General features: G+C 43.3%; 1 protein-coding gene across 4 annotated transcripts in view; it reads left to right on the top strand.

Moving 5' to 3' along the window:
• Window positions 1–18,377, top strand: part of CFAP61 (cilia and flagella associated protein 61) — a 294,842-nt gene that overhangs the window by 128,647 nt on the left and 147,818 nt on the right. For all 4 annotated transcript variants that reach the window (XM_010343722.3, XM_074406186.1, XM_074406187.1 and 1 more), the window contains 2 exons: window positions 399–605; window positions 4,279–4,413. In XM_010343722.3, coding sequence (XP_010342024.3) covers window positions 399–605; window positions 4,279–4,413 — 342 coding nt within the window. The remainder of the gene's footprint in view (window positions 1–398; window positions 606–4,278; window positions 4,414–18,377) is intronic.

The following is an 18,377-nucleotide window of genomic DNA, read 5'->3' as shown; positions in this document are numbered from 1 at the left end:
TCTGTTTGCCTGACTCCTGAATTTCCCATGGGCTGTATCCCTTGTGCTGACCAACTTGTGCTCATGTTACCCGGCAGTGGCACAGAGCTGCTGTCCTGTCACTTGGGCAATGGCAGAGACTCGGGGCTCTCTGAGTTGATAGCAGCCGCGAGTGTGGAAAGAGCACATCACAGAGCAGTGCTGCCATCCCCTAAAGACAAGCCATCAGAACAACTAGTACTCAGGAAACAGAATTTCTAATTTAAAAAAATTTACTGTGAAAACGAGGTGGCAAATTGGAAGAGGAAAACACATTTCTTACTATCGTACCTAAAGTAATTTTTAAAAGATATTTATCACAAGATGCATGTAGGTTGTTTAAAATGCTTGTCGAAACCATCTCTCTGTCTCTTCTGCAGGATGTCGAGTACCTTCGGTCCCATTACAACATTGAAGATTTCATCTACTTCAGTCACCACCAGCGCGAAGAACACGGGCACATGCACCACTTTGCCCTCAACCCCATTTTCCGGCACTACACCAAGTTTTTTCTGAAGGAGATCCTTCGTTTAGGCTTTAAATCCTGTCTCTACTACCCTGTTTACCCAAAATCCAGAGAAGGCAAGGTAAGAGAATGGTGCGGTCCGCTTTCCCAGCAGGTCAGTGTTCACAGTGTTGTTGGTGTTGGGGGCCACATTTTATTCATTCCTCTTTTTTCAGGTTTTGATTATAACATGGTCTGAATTTCCAATGGCTGTATTTAGTTTGGCCTTTTTCACATACTACAGTGACATTCTGTAGGCTTCGAATTTCCAAAACAATCACAACTAATATAATTAGTAGTACAGTTGGTTGGCTTTTCTATATTCACAAAATAGAGACTGAAAACCATGTAAAAAATGCTCTGAAGAGACATGAAGATCTAATCACTCTTTACGATGCCTGAGTGCAATGCCAACATGATCCTACTCAGTGATTCTATTTTAGAAAACTGATGTGTTATCCCGGCATTTCACATAAGCACTGTAAACACCCCCACTAGGTGATGGAGAGAAAGCACGGAGATACTTGGTGCTGATGTAACCAGCCCCATGTAACACTTGCCACACTTGAGTGGAGTAGTTACACACGGATCTATTACATGGTATGTGTGTATGTGGTATGGGTGTGCATGCACAGATCGCAAGCCTCCATCTTACTTGCATACCTCCCATCCCGCTGTAGTGTTCCTCATAGGACTCATCATCAACTGAAGTTACCATTTTACTCTGAACGTGGCCGTGCTTTTTTCTGTCTTGTTCACAGCCGTATCCCATTGCCTAGAAGAATCACACACACACACACACACACACACACACACACCCCACACGCTGTCATGCATTCATGCACATATACCACACTCACACACTCATGCATTCACACATACACTCATGCTTCCCACCCCTGCCCCCCCCACACACACACTCATATACGGTGTCTGGTTGTTCCATAGGCAAGGGCCTATTCCAACTAGGTTTCCAAGGGTTTTTTTTTTCCTGCAAATTGTTCTCTCAGTCACTGAAAACATTGGTCCTCAAATTTATGTAGACTTGAGGGTGAAGGGATTCAACCCCTAGAGTAGGTAGAAGTTGTCCCGTGAGATTCTACTCATGAACTCACACTTTCCCAGGCTCTGCCTAAAGTCTTTGACATTGTCCCATCTCTTTGCATTAGCACAAGGGAGCTAAGAGATCTTAAAATGCGTTACTATTAGCATGTCTATTTATTAAACAGTCTAGATAGCTCACACCAGTTAGAACGGAGATCATTAAAAAATCTGGAGACAAAAGATACTGGAGAGGATGTAGAGAAATAGGAACACTTTTACACTGTTGGTGGGAGTACAAATTAGTTCAACCATTGTGGAAGACAGTGTGGCGATTCCTCAAGGACCTAGAAACAGAAATTCCATTTGATCCAGCAATCCCATTACTGGGTATATATCCAAAGGATTATAAATTGTTCTATTATAAAGACACATGCACACCTATGTTGGTTGTGGCACTGTTTACAATAGCAAAGACCTGGAACCAACCCAAATGCCCATCGATGATAGACTGGACAAGGGAAATGTGGCACATATACACCATGGAATACTATGCAGCCATAAAAAATGATGAGTTCGTGTCCTTTGTAGGGACTTGGATGAATCTGGAAACCATCATTCTCAGCAAACGGACACAAGAACAGAAAATCAAACACTGCATGTTCTCACTCATAGGCGGATGTTGAACAATGAGAACACATGGACACAGGGAGGGGAGCATCACACACTGGGGTCTGTTGGCGGGGACTAGGGAAGGGACAGAGGTGGGTAGGGAGGTTGGGGAGGGATAACATGGGGAGAAATGCCAGATATAGATGATGGGGGGATGGAGGCAGCAAACCACATTGCCATGTATGTACCTGTGCAACAATCCTGCATGATCTGCACATGTACCCCAGAACCTAAAGTGCAATAAAATACATATACTTTTTAAAACTCTAAAGTGTATTAGTACATACACATAACAATAATTTTGCCAGTGTATTTTATTTAACAAAAAGCCTTTTGGAGAAGTCCAGAGGGAATGGGGAAGAAAGAAGAAAAAACATAGAAAAGGTTTTGAGCGAGATGTAGACTCTGCTCTAGTTTTTCTTTCTTTCTTTCTTTTTTTTTCCTGTCAAAATGCAGCTTTGAACTCACTGAGATGGGAAGGTAACAGTTCTGCTGGAAAATCCTGGTCCCGCACAGTTTTCTTTTACTTTGCAGTTGGCCAAATGCCTGTTTTGTGACCTTCAAGTTGTGATATTAAATTCTTGTTTTTATTCATGAAGTTGTCTGATGTGCTGGGTTAGAGAAAGTCCATTTGCATCCATAATAAAAATAATACCTTGGGCATTTCATTAAACGTTTTTATACATTTACTTCAATACTATGAAATTAGGAATATGTTCCACACTGTTGTATGTAGCCTCTAAAAACATACTTGGAAACAGGTTTCTTCTCAGTCTGCCCTTCCAGTTGATTTCACATATTCATTTAAAACAAGTGTATCATGTATTAAGCAGTTCCAAATAATTTGGGTAAGAATTCCCAAATTCTGCCATAAATCCCCATTGACTACAGTAAAGTAGAGCTTCTTGGCTCACATCATGGGATAGTTTTCTCTCTATCCCTCTGGTCAGGGAATATATTAAGAGATCTTCCAGGCATAAAAACAGGGTGCTGGCTAGGGTTCTGTTTTTCAGTTTGTGAAGTCAGGGTGTGAAGTTCAGTGGTGAAAAATTTTAGAAAACCATTTTAGAAGCTCATAAAAATCACAGGCTATTTTTAGAACAGCAAAAAAGTCATATGTAAACCATCTAATTATTAAAATACATCTACAGTTCAGTTTTTCTTTCTTTGCTTTCCAGCTTAAATTCAATAAATATATCATTAAAAGTTCTGATTTTACAGTCTAACTCTTCAGATTTAAATGGTTGCAGTGCCCTGAGTTCATTTCACCAAAACCCCTAAGATTTCATAAATGTGACAGAAATAAAGATCACCATGTTTGGTTTTCTCTGCTAAGTTTTTAAAACTGGATAAATCAGTATTTAAAGTATCCCCCAAGACATACTTTATCATAGTCTATTTCAATAAGTATAAATCCAACTCATAATTTAGTATTAGTCTAAATGTAAATAATATGATCGCCTTCTCCCACCCCCACTCCCACTTCCCAGTTTTATCTTTTTGTTATAAAACAGTTTTTTGGTTTTTTTTTTTTTTTTTTTTTTTAACCAAAGGTCCGGTTGAAGTCACTATGAGTGACTTTTACAAACAGGTGGATTTTTACATCCTTGCTAAGTTACCCCTTGGATGACATGTTTATCTATGTTTCTTAAAGCAGCTTGTGCCAAACATACAAAGGTTAACAGGATGCAGATAACACAGCTTACTGGGGTCAGATCAGGCTGATGCATGATCACTGTGGAGAAGAATATCCTCCCGGGGAAAATACTTGTACTGAAAAATCCCATAAACCAAACCACTTGTTTATCTGTCATTCCCACAGAGATAGTAATGTAATTACTCTCGTAATTATCTTCATTAGTGTCAGGCATTATCTACAATTCATTCCTCCGCTCGAAGAGTATGTTTGTTTATTTGCTGATTTTTTTTCCCTCTCTGACTTGGCCGAGTTAAGAGTTTTGTATTTGTAAAGCTGTACGCAGACATCTGTGCTGTGCCTCTCTGACATTCTCTCCCCTAAAATATAGATTGCTGTCTTTCAGTTCCAGAACCCCTACGCCCACTCCCTGACATCTGCCCTTCATTACTTGGTTCCCGTGCGACCACGACGACAGATTGTCTATCCTCTGGAAAAGCTTGGCATAAACGCTCCATCAAAGGCGGTCTCCAAGGATCTGGTGGGTAGCAGGGCGGCAGGCAGGGCGGCGCGGTGCCAGCTCCCGCGGGCCTGGCAGATGGGGTGGCAGTGCTGTCTTTGCAGGAGCAGGCTGCTTCTTAATTACAGGGAACCTGGTGCTCATACCCTTACAGGCAGAGCCCTTCGAAGGCTCCCCCGCAGCCCTTTCCCTCAAGTGGTTATTTCCCAGCAAGCCTAAAGCAGTAGCCACAAGGCCTTGCAGGGTCATCCCCTGGGGATGCCTCTCAGGCTGCTGTGTCCCAGGACAAAAGGCCTAGAGTCACCCTCCAGCATATTTTCATTTTCTTTGCCTGTCCTCAAAAGCAGATTCCCCCTTTCAATGATGTTTTGCTTTCAAGGCATTAAGTGGTCATTCACTGTTAGGACAAAGCTGACAGAGAAAACAGAACTGGCTGCATTTGAGATGTTTGGGCCCCGGGTCCTAAGCTGGTTTGTTTAACTCCCTCCTCCGGGGGAATCAAGATGATTAACAGAAGCATATTAGCTGCCCTGTGGCAGCAGGAGTTTGTGACCTTAAAATGAATGGCCAAGGGTCACTTTTATTGTCAGAACAGGAAAAAGGACTGAAATCAAACCTAGATATTCTTTTAAATGGAAATGTACCTGTTTTTTCAATAACTTAATTGGAAAACAGAATTTTCTCATAATGACTGATATGGGCTTGTAGTGTTTGTATACTCTTCCACTTAAGTAAGTAAAAAAAAAAAAAAAATCCCTCAGTGGGCTAACATTTGTCCTTCATGAGACAGAAAAAAGGAAAAGTGTTAAGTTTAAACTCTCCAAACACTTAACCCAGGGAGCTGCCCCTCAGGGCTGGAGACGATGCTCAGATAAACACCTCGCAACAGGCTCTGCTCTGCACTGAGGGCGGGGAGGGCACCTCGATCAGACCAACTCAGAGGCAGCTTTGTGTCTAACGTACATCTTTATATTTGTAAAATAACAAAAACATTTATATAGTTGTAAATTTATATGTGAGTAGAGACTGATCATATAAAGCAGGACTTCTCAATCTACCTGTCTTTTTTAAAATTAATATGCAATTAGTCATAGACTGATAGTTTTATAAAAGTGAATTCCTGGAAAAACGAGATTAAAAAGCAAAGACAGACAAAATTCTCTTATTATTAGATTTAACAGACATAGCTTTACTCTGTTGGTTTGCTATAAAAGCTTCTGAATGCTTCTCTCCATCTCTCTTACTCATCTCTTCAGAGACCAGTAATAGTTTGCACTATTAGGCAATGTTTTAGAGTGATTATCTGAGACAAGTTGAGCCAAGTAGAATATTTTTAGGAGGAATTTCTGTATAGTCCTCAAGGCATTGTTCTCTTAGTAGAGCAATAGCATTGCAGTGGCAAACTGCGCAAGGTGGAGCAACTGTCATTACCAAATGAATGGCACCTGTTCAGGACCGCAGATTGAGTGGCACTGGGCCTCCCATGTACTCAGCACCCAGCTGCAGTGATTTTCAACTCTAGAGCTAATTTTGGATCTTCTGTGCTCCCACCACTTCCGCTTTCTCCTATATCATTTTGAAGCAAACTCCAGATTCATATCATTTCATCTGAAGGTCACAGGTATATTCTTAAGTAGCAGGGTCCACAGCTCTGGAGATGAGATGTGCCTAGCCCACCTGGAGGATCTTTAGGATGGGCCACCATGGGGTCTGTTTGCATATGGAGATCCTGGACACAGACTGCTTTGGAAACAGAGCCAACACCCAGACGTTAGGTGCAAAGACAAACTTGGGGTCAGAGACAGTGGCTACATGCTGTCTCCACCACTGAAATACAGCTTCCACAGAGGCAAGCTGATCCCTGGGGAAGGCGCTGGGCGTAGAAGTACGTGGATGCGCCAAGTGTACGACCAGGGTCAGGTGACAGATGCTGACCTGCAGTCATCGCCGAAACACCTTCACGTGTGGACAGACCATAGGACTGGGCCAAGGGAAGACTTTATACTTCAGTGGCAACCCACGACTCCTGCACCTTCAGCCATTGCTCTGGCAGCATGAGTGGCCTGGCTGGAGCTGGAGTGAGGAGTCCGGAGTTGCTGCATGGATATCAGGAAGCATCATTTTTATGAATACGAAGCAGTTCCACACCCCTCCCTCCCACCCTACTGTGAGATTTTTCACAGTTAGGTGACTTTGAGGTGAGCTGGAGCTCTTAAGGTGGGGAGAAAGCCAGAGAAAAACATTTTATTTCGTTTAAAATTATCTTGTTACAACCCCCCAGGTTGGTGCTTATATTGAGTAACCTTTTCTATGGTCATCTCAGTATGCTGTGTCCCCCATCCCTGAGCCCTGGTATATTTCAGCATAAAGCAGAGATGGATTGTTCAAATCCAGGGTCCAAGAAAACAGCCACTTAGCAGATGAGTGGGAGGAATTATAACACAGATGCCTGGTACTTTCTGCTTGTGCTATTGTGCTTATTTCACAGGTGAATTCTGACTGTTTAAGAGGCACTTTTTAAATTGCATTTTAGGTTTGGGGGTACATGTGAAGAACATGCAAGATTGTTGCATAGGTACACACATGGCAATGCGATTTGCTGCCTTCCCCCCCGTCACCTATATCTGGCATTTCTCCCATGCTCTCTCCCCCTAACTCCCCACCCGCCGCTGAACCAACCCAAATGCCCATCGATGATAGACTGGACAGCGAAATGTGGCACATACACACCGCGGAACACTAATAGGCACTTTTGTTGCTGCTCATTGTACTCAAGCTTCAGAAGATTGTAATGGAGATTTAGATTTAGTAAAAATTTTAGGCATATTAGAAATTCAATCACAGGATTATTTATCAGGACCATAATCCACATGGAATGGGCCTTGGCATTCAAAAGTTAAAATGCTAAATTATATTATTAAAAATTATTTTTCTCTTTTTAACATTTTAGACAGTTTCAGTGTTTCAGAGTGATTATCTGAGACAAGTTGAACCAAGTGGAATATTTTTAGGAGAAATTTCTGTATAGTCCTCAAGACATTGTTTTCTTAGTAGATAGCATTGCAGTAGGAAACTGTGCAAGGTGGAGCAACCGTCGTTACCAAACGAATGAATTTTCCCTTTAAGTTTCACATCTCCCCCCACCCCCTGCCCCTCCCAGTGCATTGAGCTTTCTATGAGACCCTCAGCTCCCTCACCATGTCCATATCATTTCTCTTGCTGGCCGCTCGTCTTTCATACCTTTTGTCCTATTTAAAGTATCTTAGAGTGACTGTCCAGTCCCTAGCTTTCACCTAGGAAGCCAATCTTCAAGGGAACAGATCACTCCAGGCATGAGTAATGGGATAGAAAGCATTTCATCTCAGTAGGTTGCCAATTTGAATCTGGCACAAGGCAGCAGTGATTGAAATTCATCACTGCATGGCAGGGAAATACGCCCTCACTCCCACCCCAGGGCCCTCCTAGTTCCTGCCTAGTTTGGATGATCAGTGTCCTGTCCCTGCCACGGTGCCTTCCCCATCGTTTCTATTAATTGACAGCCCACCCCACAGCAGGTCATAAAAAAGAACCTAGAAAACATGAATGATTTTCGTCACACATTTCAGAACTAGGCCTCAAAGATCCATAATAATATCTCCACAGTCAACCAGTATGAATGCATGGGTAAGAGAGAGGGCTTTTTCCTGACCAAGACCATAATTGACATCATAGACCTGAAAGATTCTTTTCTTAGCTTGAATGAGCCATCTTGGCCTGTGCTTTTACATTATTAGAGTTATTCTCATGGAAGTTTTTCATTAGATGACTCATCAGGGCCCGGCTGCATAAGTATTTTTTTATATAATAATTTTATTTTTTTAATTTTAATTTTGTGGGTACGTAGTAGGTATCTATAGGGTACATGAGATGTTTTGATACAGGCATGCAATGAGTAATGATCGCATCATGTAAAATGGGGTATCCATCCATCCCCTCAAGTATTTATCCTGAATGAGTATTATGATCAGGAAAACACTCAAAATTGGGCTGTATTAATTAGTGGTTATATTGATTAAAGACAGTGGAACAAGCTGTCCTATGCTTACTTTGAGGGTGGGTCTACATACAAGCCTGTTTTCTTTCCTTCCTGCCTTGTACAGGGATTCAGATCTGACTGTGTCACCATTCATGCCTGCAAGGAGCTTCCAGTCTAGTTTCAGTATTAGCTGAATGTGGAAGAGGGCTTGTACTGACCTCCCAGGTGACAAGAGCCCAGACTCAGGAGAAATAGCTGCACTGGGCCCAGACCTGTTTCTGCAGAATTTCTGGAGAGGGAATGTGTTTGAAAAAACATGGCACTGCTTCCTTTCTAGGAGTAGGTATTTAAACAACTATTATTTGTCATATTACACTCCAGAAGACATGCTTTGAACTTAAAGAGCCCCTCCCATTGCCTCAATATCAATATATGCTCCCCATCATCCACTTTAGTTACTTCAGCTCTTCATCTTGGTTTATAGTGTTCTTAGAATTATAGCGTAAACTCACCTCTCTCTCAGATATTTTTGGAACTAAATCAACCCTTCATTCTTACTGAGGGATCATAATTTCAGAGTGATCTTGTTTTTTCTGGTTGCTTATTGATGGTCTGATTGAATCTCAATTAATGAATTCTTCACAGGGCTCCACTTGGATTCTGTGCATTCATTTCTCCACATTTTCCCTTTGTCTCTCTACAAAGAGAAATGACGGTTTATGGAACCCCTCCCTCTCAGAGCTAAGTGATGGCCCTGCTTTTTTCTGGTATGTGATCTCTCAGGAAGATGTCACTCACCGGCATTCAGTTACCCTTTGAATTGCCCCTTTTCATCTGGCTGTTCTTCCCAGTCCAGCTATAATTACCATCTGATGGACTGTTACTGGATACTGTTTCACTTGTGCATCTGCTGCCCTAGGAAATTGCATTATTCTCCCAGCACCTGCTAGATTTTCCCCAGCTTCATTGTTTCCCAGCCCCTTCCTTAAACTTGGTAACTTTCACTGCCAGTGGTTAGACTTCCCTTGGTTATATTTGTGGTCAGGGCGAGTAGTGTGTTTTTAGCTCTTTGGCTGTCACCTTGGTGGAGGTTTCTAAAAATGCAGACCTGTATTTTTTCAGCATCATATACGCTCTGATGCTTATTAATGTGACTATGGGAGAAATATGTTCCTGAAATGAAATTAACCCACTTTAAATCATCACCATGAGTCCAGTTTGGTTCTTCAAGCCACTTCCCAGGCAGTTTCTATGTGTTTAGCACTATCTGTGGGAAATACATTTCCTTCTATTAATTGTGAACTCTTCTCTGAGATTCTTAGGATCATTTACGTAAATTCCTTTATGGGCTTTTTTCTTTCGACAATACAAGTTCTGTGGTCATTTCTTTGCAATTCTCTGAACACTAACCAGTTTAATATAATATGTTATATATTATATAAGTGTGTATTACATAAATAGTATATAAATGTATACCAGAAGGACTTATAAATCAGTGTTTATTCTTATTACTGTCACAATTTCTCCCTCTTAGAAAGGTTACAAGGTAATAAAAATAACAAGTATTGTTGCATTACCATTACCTCTTGAGCTCTTGCTTAAAGGCTTCCCATGGAGTTTCTCATTTACTTCTGGCATCAGCACTTGTAAATAGTTACTGCCATTACCATCCTCAGTGTACCTAATGCAAACAGACTTGCCAGGGGGCCAGGTAAATAACTTGTCCAGAGGCAAATTACTTGACAGAGTTTCAAACCCAGCCAATTGGTTGCCCAAACTCCTAGCTTGAACTACTGCAGATATACTTTCCTACCTACCAGTCCTACTAATATGACTCACTATAGGAAAGCAAAACAACAGAAAAGGAAGATGGCTTGATATAGATCTTGTTGAACCTCACAAATCTTCGGCACCAAGTATTTAACCAAAAGGTGACCCACAGACGATTGGCCTTCCCCCAGTGCAGTTTGAATTTTCCTCTTGGCTGAGTCATCGGCTCTTGGGTTTCATCTGGTACCACCCTGACCCTGTCTGACCTGGGCTAGGAAGGAGCAGACATGGTTTCAGGTTGGTGTGCTGGCAGGTTTTGCACACCCGCTGATTCAGGCTGTCTGCAGTTAGCTCTCTGGTATATGAGTTTGTTGTTACAAACCTTTGTGATTTTTGTTATTACAAAAATCCTTTGTTACAAAATTATGGTGGCAGCTGCTGGGAAAGGAAGAAAAAAATTATGATTCCATATGGAGGCTACATCATACATTTCTCAAGATTCAGTTCTATGTTGGACGTGGCTTCAGAATCCAAGTAAAGGCCCATCCGATGAGTGACTGAGGGTTTATTTAGGGGGGTGGAGGTGGAGGGGAGAGACAGGATGTGAATTAGTGGCATGATCAACAAGCTGGGGAAATTGTTGAGAAACTGGGCTGTGGTCAGGTGGCAAGATGAGGCTTTGAGGGTACGATAGAGAAGAAATTGGGAAAAGTAACTTCTTAACATCTTAGTATTGTCAAGAATCAATGCTATATCTTACCCTCGTATTCTAGGACAGGTATTTATAGGACAGTCTCTCTCTTCCCCCATCCATGTCTTTAACAGCTTCCCATTGTGATATAAACCATATAAACCATACAATTCACCCACTTAAGTTGTACAATTCAAAGGTTTTTAGTATATTCACAGAGTTGAGCAATCATTACCACTATCTATTTTTAGAACATTTTCATCACCCCCAAAAGGAACCTGTGCCCATTGGCAGTCACTTCCTGTCTCTCCCAGCCCTCTCCTCTCAGCCCTAGACAACCAGCAATTTACTTAATCTCTCTATGAATTTACCTATTCCGGATATTTCATACAAGTGGCAACATATACTATGTGGTATTTTGTGACTGGCTTCAGAGCATACTTTCAAGGTCCATCCACATTGTAGTGTGTATCTGTACTTCATTTCTTTTTTATTGAATATCCTATTGTGTGGATAATACTATACTTTATTTTTTTCATGCGTGAGTTGATGGACATTTGATTTATTTCTACTATTTAGCTATGATGAAAATGTTCCCATGAAAATTTGCTTACAGGTTTTTGGGCATATATATGTTTTCATTTGTGGGGTGGTGTCTATATCTGTATCTATATTTGTGGGATTGCTGGGTTACATGGTAACTCTATGTTTAATATTTTGAGGAACTGCCAAACTGTTTTCCAGAGTGACTGCATTATTTTGCATTCTTTCGTTCTTAGATCAGATCTAGCATTCTGGCTGGTAATTGGTGAAGTGCTGGACAAATCAAGGCCATTGAAAGGCAATGTCTCTAACTGTTCTTTCGGTTTCAGAAGTAGAATTTCTGCCACTTCGAGAGAGCTTCATGCACACATTTGAAACTGCACTGCTAATAATGCATCAGTTCTTTTGAAAGCAGAGATTTTTCTTAAATAAAACCTCTGTTATCTTTCCTGCTTCACCCTCTCTGACTCAGCAGCCCCTTGTGATCCTGTGCAGACATTTAAGAGAGCTCAGGCAGCAAAGAAGATGGCCATCCAAATGCAGGAGGAAAATGGGGGACTTTCTATTATTTTTTTTAAAGCCACCAGCATGTTCTTTGTTTGATCCCCCTTTAGTAATATTATTGCTCTTAAAAAGAACTGCCACTGCTCCCAACAGAAAAAAAAAAAAAAAAAATCCTGAGGCTTTCCTGGATGCTGATTGGGTTCTTGCCACAACCCAGTAGGAGGAAAAAAAATGCATTCTGTTCCCTGCAGAGCCAGGGTAATGAATGCCACAGAGGTCCAGAAGTGCCTCCGGACGCATCAGCTGCCTGCTGCGGAGCTCTGGAAGCCTGCAGCCTAGCAAGGCTTCTGGGTGGAGCTGAGCTCCCGGGCAGAAACTGGCCTTCGCAGCTAAGTGGCTTCTTCAGAATCCGCCTTCAGGGAGGAGAGGAATGGCAGTTCCAACGTGAGGCTTTGCTTTGTGTATTTCAAAGTAGCTGGGGATATAAAATGACAAAGGGGACAATTAAAGCTGCAGATACTGACTAGAGAAGTGACATCTTTCCTCCTTGATTAAAAATAAATATGTTATTACAAAAGCAGTACATGTTTTTGGTAGAAATTTTATGAAAAAACAATAGAGAAAATCAGTAAAACCTTCAGTCCTCCTATCTCTTTATTACCTTTGTTAATATTTTGGGGTTTTAGCTTCCGGACTATTTTCGGTGAAAAAGACTACATATATACTGTTAGATATGGGGTCATTGTGTTTGCAGCATGCCTCTTTACTTCATATGTTTTGGCTGTATTTACTTGTTACTAAGTATCGTAAAGTGTGATTTTCGTGACCACGCAGTTGTATGTTAACCAGCAAGTCCTGCCAGGCCGTGCGTTACATCCTGTCCCAGATGATCTTTCATTCTTATAGATGTTTCAGCGTCATCGGCTCCGTTTTGCAGTGGGGAAAACTGAGGTTAGGAGAGGTTTGGTAATGCAGGTGAGCATTAAGCCAGCAGGACTTGTGGGAATAGTCACAAAGCCACTTGGGCTCTATCTCATTGCCCTATAAATATGCTCCACGTGACTGAGTTTTCTCCTGCACCCAGATGGAAAGTGAGCAAGTTCTGGGACCTTCTGGTCAATTCTAGGTCATTAAGGCCGTTTGGGTCACTTACAGTCACAGTACATGATCTTAATTCCATAAAGTGTTCAATTTCATTTGATGTAATAATCAAAACTCAATTTTCATCCAAGGGTTAGACTCCCCTGACCTGCTGCTGAAGGCTGCAGCACATAGGAAGCCTGTGGCTGAGGAAGGCAGGTCGGGGCGGTCCTCTTCTCTCTTCCTAACTCCCCTGCCCCTTCCGCTTACTTAGCATTTAGATAGCTTTTCAGTGTTCAGTGCTTTCTCTTTCTTTAGCCTATTAGTGTCTCCTTATTATTGAGCATATTTCTAGTTCTTCTGAAATTAGGGTCAGGGCAGGGAGAAACAATTGGAGGAGCAGGCAAGTCTGAACTTGACCATTGCTGTCATAAGATTGTCCCTACTCTGTGGGCTGCTCTCCTCTTCCCTTAGTGTGTGTTTGCAGTTTCCTAGGGGATTCCTGTTTCTGGAGACCTCTCACCAGCATTCCCCTGATGCAGAAGATGCCATCCTCCAGCTTTCACACCGAGTCTCATTTGCCCCTGGAGGTGCCCTATAGGAAGGACCTTCGAGAAGGGCTCTTGCCTCTGTGGGTCAGCGGGCTCTGCCCGTGCAGGCCACCTGCCGTTCAGCTCCCTCAGCATACCTGTCCACTGTGTCTGGGGGACTCACGTGAAGCTCTTGGAGGGCTCCCAAATCCTTTCTGTGACTTGAAGCAAAAGACCCGCTCCCACATCTGTCCTCTTTGGGGTGGGGGGTGCATGGGACTCACAGCGCATCAACAGCTCTCAAGGACGAAATCTTCAGAAAAGCTCCTTTTGCATCTACTCATCCTACCCTTTCATGTCTTCATTATGAGCTACGGGTTAAAAGGCATTTAAACAGCGCTTGCCACTGACTTGGCATTTTTATAAGGGGGCTCCTTTGGAATGTAGCATCTACTGTCTTCATGCTGAAGCCACACAGCTGCTAAATCGTGCTTTGGGAGCCAAACGGTGTGATGCCAGAGCCCACAATTCACCTTTGCTGTTTGCAGGCCCGTTCCCTCATGTTGGTCGTTAAAGTTTTTGTCCCAATTTTTATCATGATGAACAGTGCCACCATGTCTGCTTTTACTATTTTTCAGCACATCTGTGATTATTTCCTTTGAATAAATTCCTAGAAATGGTACTTCTAGATCAAAGATAAAGTTACTATCTCTTTAATCAAAAAACATAAAGCTTTAGAATTTGAAAATGAAAACTTGTGATTCCTGAATTGAAAAAGATGATTTCTCTTGGCAATATGTTGCCTTATCTAAGCAACATGCAGAGTACAGAGCTATACAGCAAGCCCTCTTGTTTATCAGATACAGATTTTTTTTTTTTTTTGAGATGGAGTTTTTGCTGTGGTTACCCAGGCTGGAGTGCAATGGCGCGATCTCGGCTCACCGCAACCTCTGCCACCTGGGTTTAGGCAATTCTCCTGCCTCAGCCTCCTGAGTAGCTGGGATTACAGGCACGTGCCACCATGCCCAGTTAATTTTTTGTATTTTTAGTAGAGACAGGGTTTCATCATGTTGACCAGGATGGTCTCGATCTCCTGACCTCGTGATCCACCCGCCTCGGCCTCCCAAAGTGCTGGGATTATAGGCTTGAGCCACTGCGCCCGGCCATCAGATACAGATTTTTAAGATAAGAAACCAAGTGTGCAAATTATACACCTTTTATTTCCCTATTTTTGTCTAATTAAACTGAATCTCTGCTTTGAGACTTTTATTCTACCCAATGGGGGTAAAAGTAACCTCCATCAATTCTGGGTACAGTTAATGATTTAATGTTCCATCGAGTCCATTTGGGAGCTTTTCCTTGTCTTTCATGCTTTTAGGAGGGTGGGGAAGACATCCAAGTTCTCAGGAGCTCATGGACTTGGACTGTCATGGTATCGGGGTGGGTGGTAAGGAGAATGGGAGGGGAGGTATCTGTTATTTGGGTATTGCCCGTCCTCACGGGAATCCTGAGTTCAGAACATCAGCCTTTGTCCTCAGGCAGAGTCGCCCCTTGTCCTGGCGTCTAAGCCCCCACAGCCCTCACTGCTTTCTGCAGAGGCGTTTCTTCTTCACAGCCTTGAGGCCAGTCTGACTGTGGCCTTGTGTCCCCTGGAGCCAGGCGCTGTCTTCCTGTCCCGTGTGCCCTGCTTTGGTCTTCAGGAAGCTCCCTCAGCCGTCTCCACTGGACTCTTCCCAGGACAAGGTGGCAGGAGAGTTTCCCTCGTCAGGCAGTCTCCTCTACTCTTGTATTCTCCAAAATCTTTATGGGGATCCTGCCCACTTCCTCCCACTTTCCTGGCCTTAGCCAGGGGGAGGGAGAGGGTGGCACTGTACCGACTTCTCTTTCTTCCCCTCTGGCTTTCCTCCTCCTGGTCTTTAGACAGTGCGCTCGCTGTCTCCATGTGTTCTTCTGCATCTGTCATTGGAAGCATCAACTTTGACTTTTGACACATAACAGTCAGGCTTTTGAGACTCAGAAAACCTTCTTGCAACCTGTTATCTGCCTGGAAACAAAACAGCACAGAATTGACGCATTTGTTCTCCGGGGCTGGGTCTGCCCAAAGGCCTGGTGTCCCCTGGCTGTTGCCTGCAGCATCAGGAGGGGTCATGAGTCAGCAGGGATTGGCAGAAATGAAACACATCTGCTAGTACAAAAACAGCACCCCACTAGGATGACAGCAGCGACAGACACATGAAACACAGACCACACAAAGGCCCCTCTGGGGCTGGTTGACTCCCTCTGGCCTGAAGAAAAATTATAAAAATGTGATTGCATTCATTATGAAGTGATTAGATATCAGTAGATGCATATAGAATACAGTACAGTATCATAAGCCTAATTTTCAGGTCTTTTTTATTAAAACTTTCATTTGTTATATCCCATTAATAAATTCTAATTTTACAAATGGGAGATGGGCCAGGCACTGTGGCTCATACCTGTCATCCTTTGGGAGGCTGAAGTAGGAGGATCGCTTGGAGTCAGGAGTTTGAGACCAGCCTGGGCAACACAGTGAGATTCCATCTCTACAAAAAACAAGCAATCAAAAAATGGATTAAGCTGTGAAATATCAGGCAAAACAACCAAGAACCTAGAGAGCTTTTACATTCAAATTGAACTGAGACAGATTAAAAGCCTTCCACAGTTCAGTAATTTTCCTAAAGCAGTCTGAGTTTTGTTGTCATTATTTGCACACTCACCAAATCCAGAGGGAAAATGGCATTTGAGTTCATCAGAGGCAGAGGATTAAATGGGCTTGGAAAGTGCAGTACCTCGTTAGCCGGGGGCACGGTCCTCCCCAAGAGCTGCCCAACATGAACTTGGCCGAGTGGGCATGAACTGCTGTGTCGCCCCATTAGAGAAGCAGCTTGAAGCCCACAGTCCTCAGTTCTCAATCTCCTCCCTTTCTCCAGGGTGGAACCACTTTAAGTACCAAAACTTTTACTCTGAATTGTTGCCTCAACACCATTAAGCTTAGTCAAGATTACTGATGTCATGATCTCCATAGTAACCAACTTAATAAGCAAGAAGAAAATATAAAAGATGACTTAAAACAGGGAAAAAACAGAATAAATAAGGTATGAAAATAGCACGGGAGCCATAAAGATTTTTTTATTGCCACTTGTTTGAGATATCAAACATGACTCAGCTGCAGAGCAGGCAGGCACGAGCCACTCGGTCAGTAGAAATCTGTGGCAATAAACGTAAATTACAGGCCATGCCACGTTCCTACTTGTGCTGTTCAGTTGTGTCCCAGGTTTTGTTTGTTTTATTTTGTGTTTTCATCTAATTCAGTGCATTTGAAATTATCACCATGGTAGTCATTGTAATTGTGGTTTTAATGGCAGTTTATGTATTTAACCAGAAAGAGCTGTGCTTCCAGGGAACGGGTCTTAGGCAGCACTTTCCAGTCACCTTAGCAGAACAACTCTCGTGAAAACCACCCCCTCCTACCGCCATTTGCGGATATACAAGATGGAGCTTTCATGAAACTGGAGTTGATGGTTGATTTAAAAATGGAATCTAGTATTATCTGTCGCAAATCACAATTGAGCAGTTCTCAAAGATGGTTTGACAGTGTCCTACAGGATTCTAAACCACAAGTCTTTTGATTTGTTTACCAGACAACATGGATCCCCACGTAGTGGGTCTTTGGTCACAGTGTGTTGGTAGGACCGAGGCTGGCAGGTCCTTTTCAGGCCATGTGACTTCTAACAGCTCAGCACTTACACCACCCCATTCAAGAGCAGAGGGTGGCCAGAGCTCACTGAGTTCAAATTCTAAAAGGATCTCCAGGCTCCTGAGGACTCAGATGCTTCTCACGACTCTCTCTCTCTCTATCCCTCTCTCCCTCCAGCCATCTCTCTCTCTCTCTCTCTCTCTCTCTCTCTCTCTCTCTCTCACACACACACACACACACACACACACAAACACAACACCAGGCATACATAAAAACATACACACAGAGTACACACAATTTCCATTCAAGTGTGGCCCTGGGGAAGTGCTCACACTTCCAATTCCAAGCATGACTACACATTGTCACTTCCTGGTGCAGTGGGAAACAACAGCCTGATTCTGGAGTTCTGTGACCCACCTCTGCCTCACCGAGAGCCAGGTTGCTCCACCAGAAACCAGGTGGATTTGCCTTTTCCTGAGCTTGTTTCTCTGCCCCCACCAAACCATGTTTCTAGGTGTCCTGCTTTTTGTCCATGACTCCAATAAACACCATGGCTTTTGTGTCTGCTCTTCATCTGAGACAGGGACACCTGCCATCCTCCACCCCCACCTGCCATGGAGAAGTCCCCTTGTTGGTCACTCTCAGCTCCTGCCTGGACAGGCTTTTCTTCAGAGATCTCAAGCCCAGGACCTGTTGTGCGTCACTGGTTAGGAGGCTTGGAGGTGGAGAATTAATTTATGTCATTCATCCAGTCAGTATTGTTGCATGCTGATCATGTGGTGGGTCCAGTTCTGTGCTCTGTGGGGACAGCCATAAATAGTCACATCCCTGCCACGTAGCACTTGCCTTCTAGTGGGACGGCAGACAGTACACAGACCAGGAGGCACTGTGTCCAGTGGCAGCAAGTGCCATCAGGAGGAGAGCCTGGGAGGGAAGGGTGGGAACAGGGAAGGCCCAACCCCTCTGATAAGGGTCATTTAAGCAGATCCCTGACTCCACGGGACACAGAGGTGGCATGTGGGCCACAAGGAAGCAGCTGATGCCACTTCTTCCCTCGGACCCACCCCCTCAGAAGCCTCTGCAGCCTGTGAGCCTCCTCCTCCAAAAGACACACCTCCACACACAGCCCATACA

The sequence above is a fragment of the Saimiri boliviensis genome, chromosome 9 (assembly GCF_048565385.1).
Source record: "Saimiri boliviensis isolate mSaiBol1 chromosome 9, mSaiBol1.pri, whole genome shotgun sequence".
NCBI classification, from domain to species: Eukaryota; Metazoa; Chordata; class Mammalia; order Primates; family Cebidae; genus Saimiri; species Saimiri boliviensis.
This window is presented reverse-complemented; position numbering and strand designations above follow the sequence as displayed.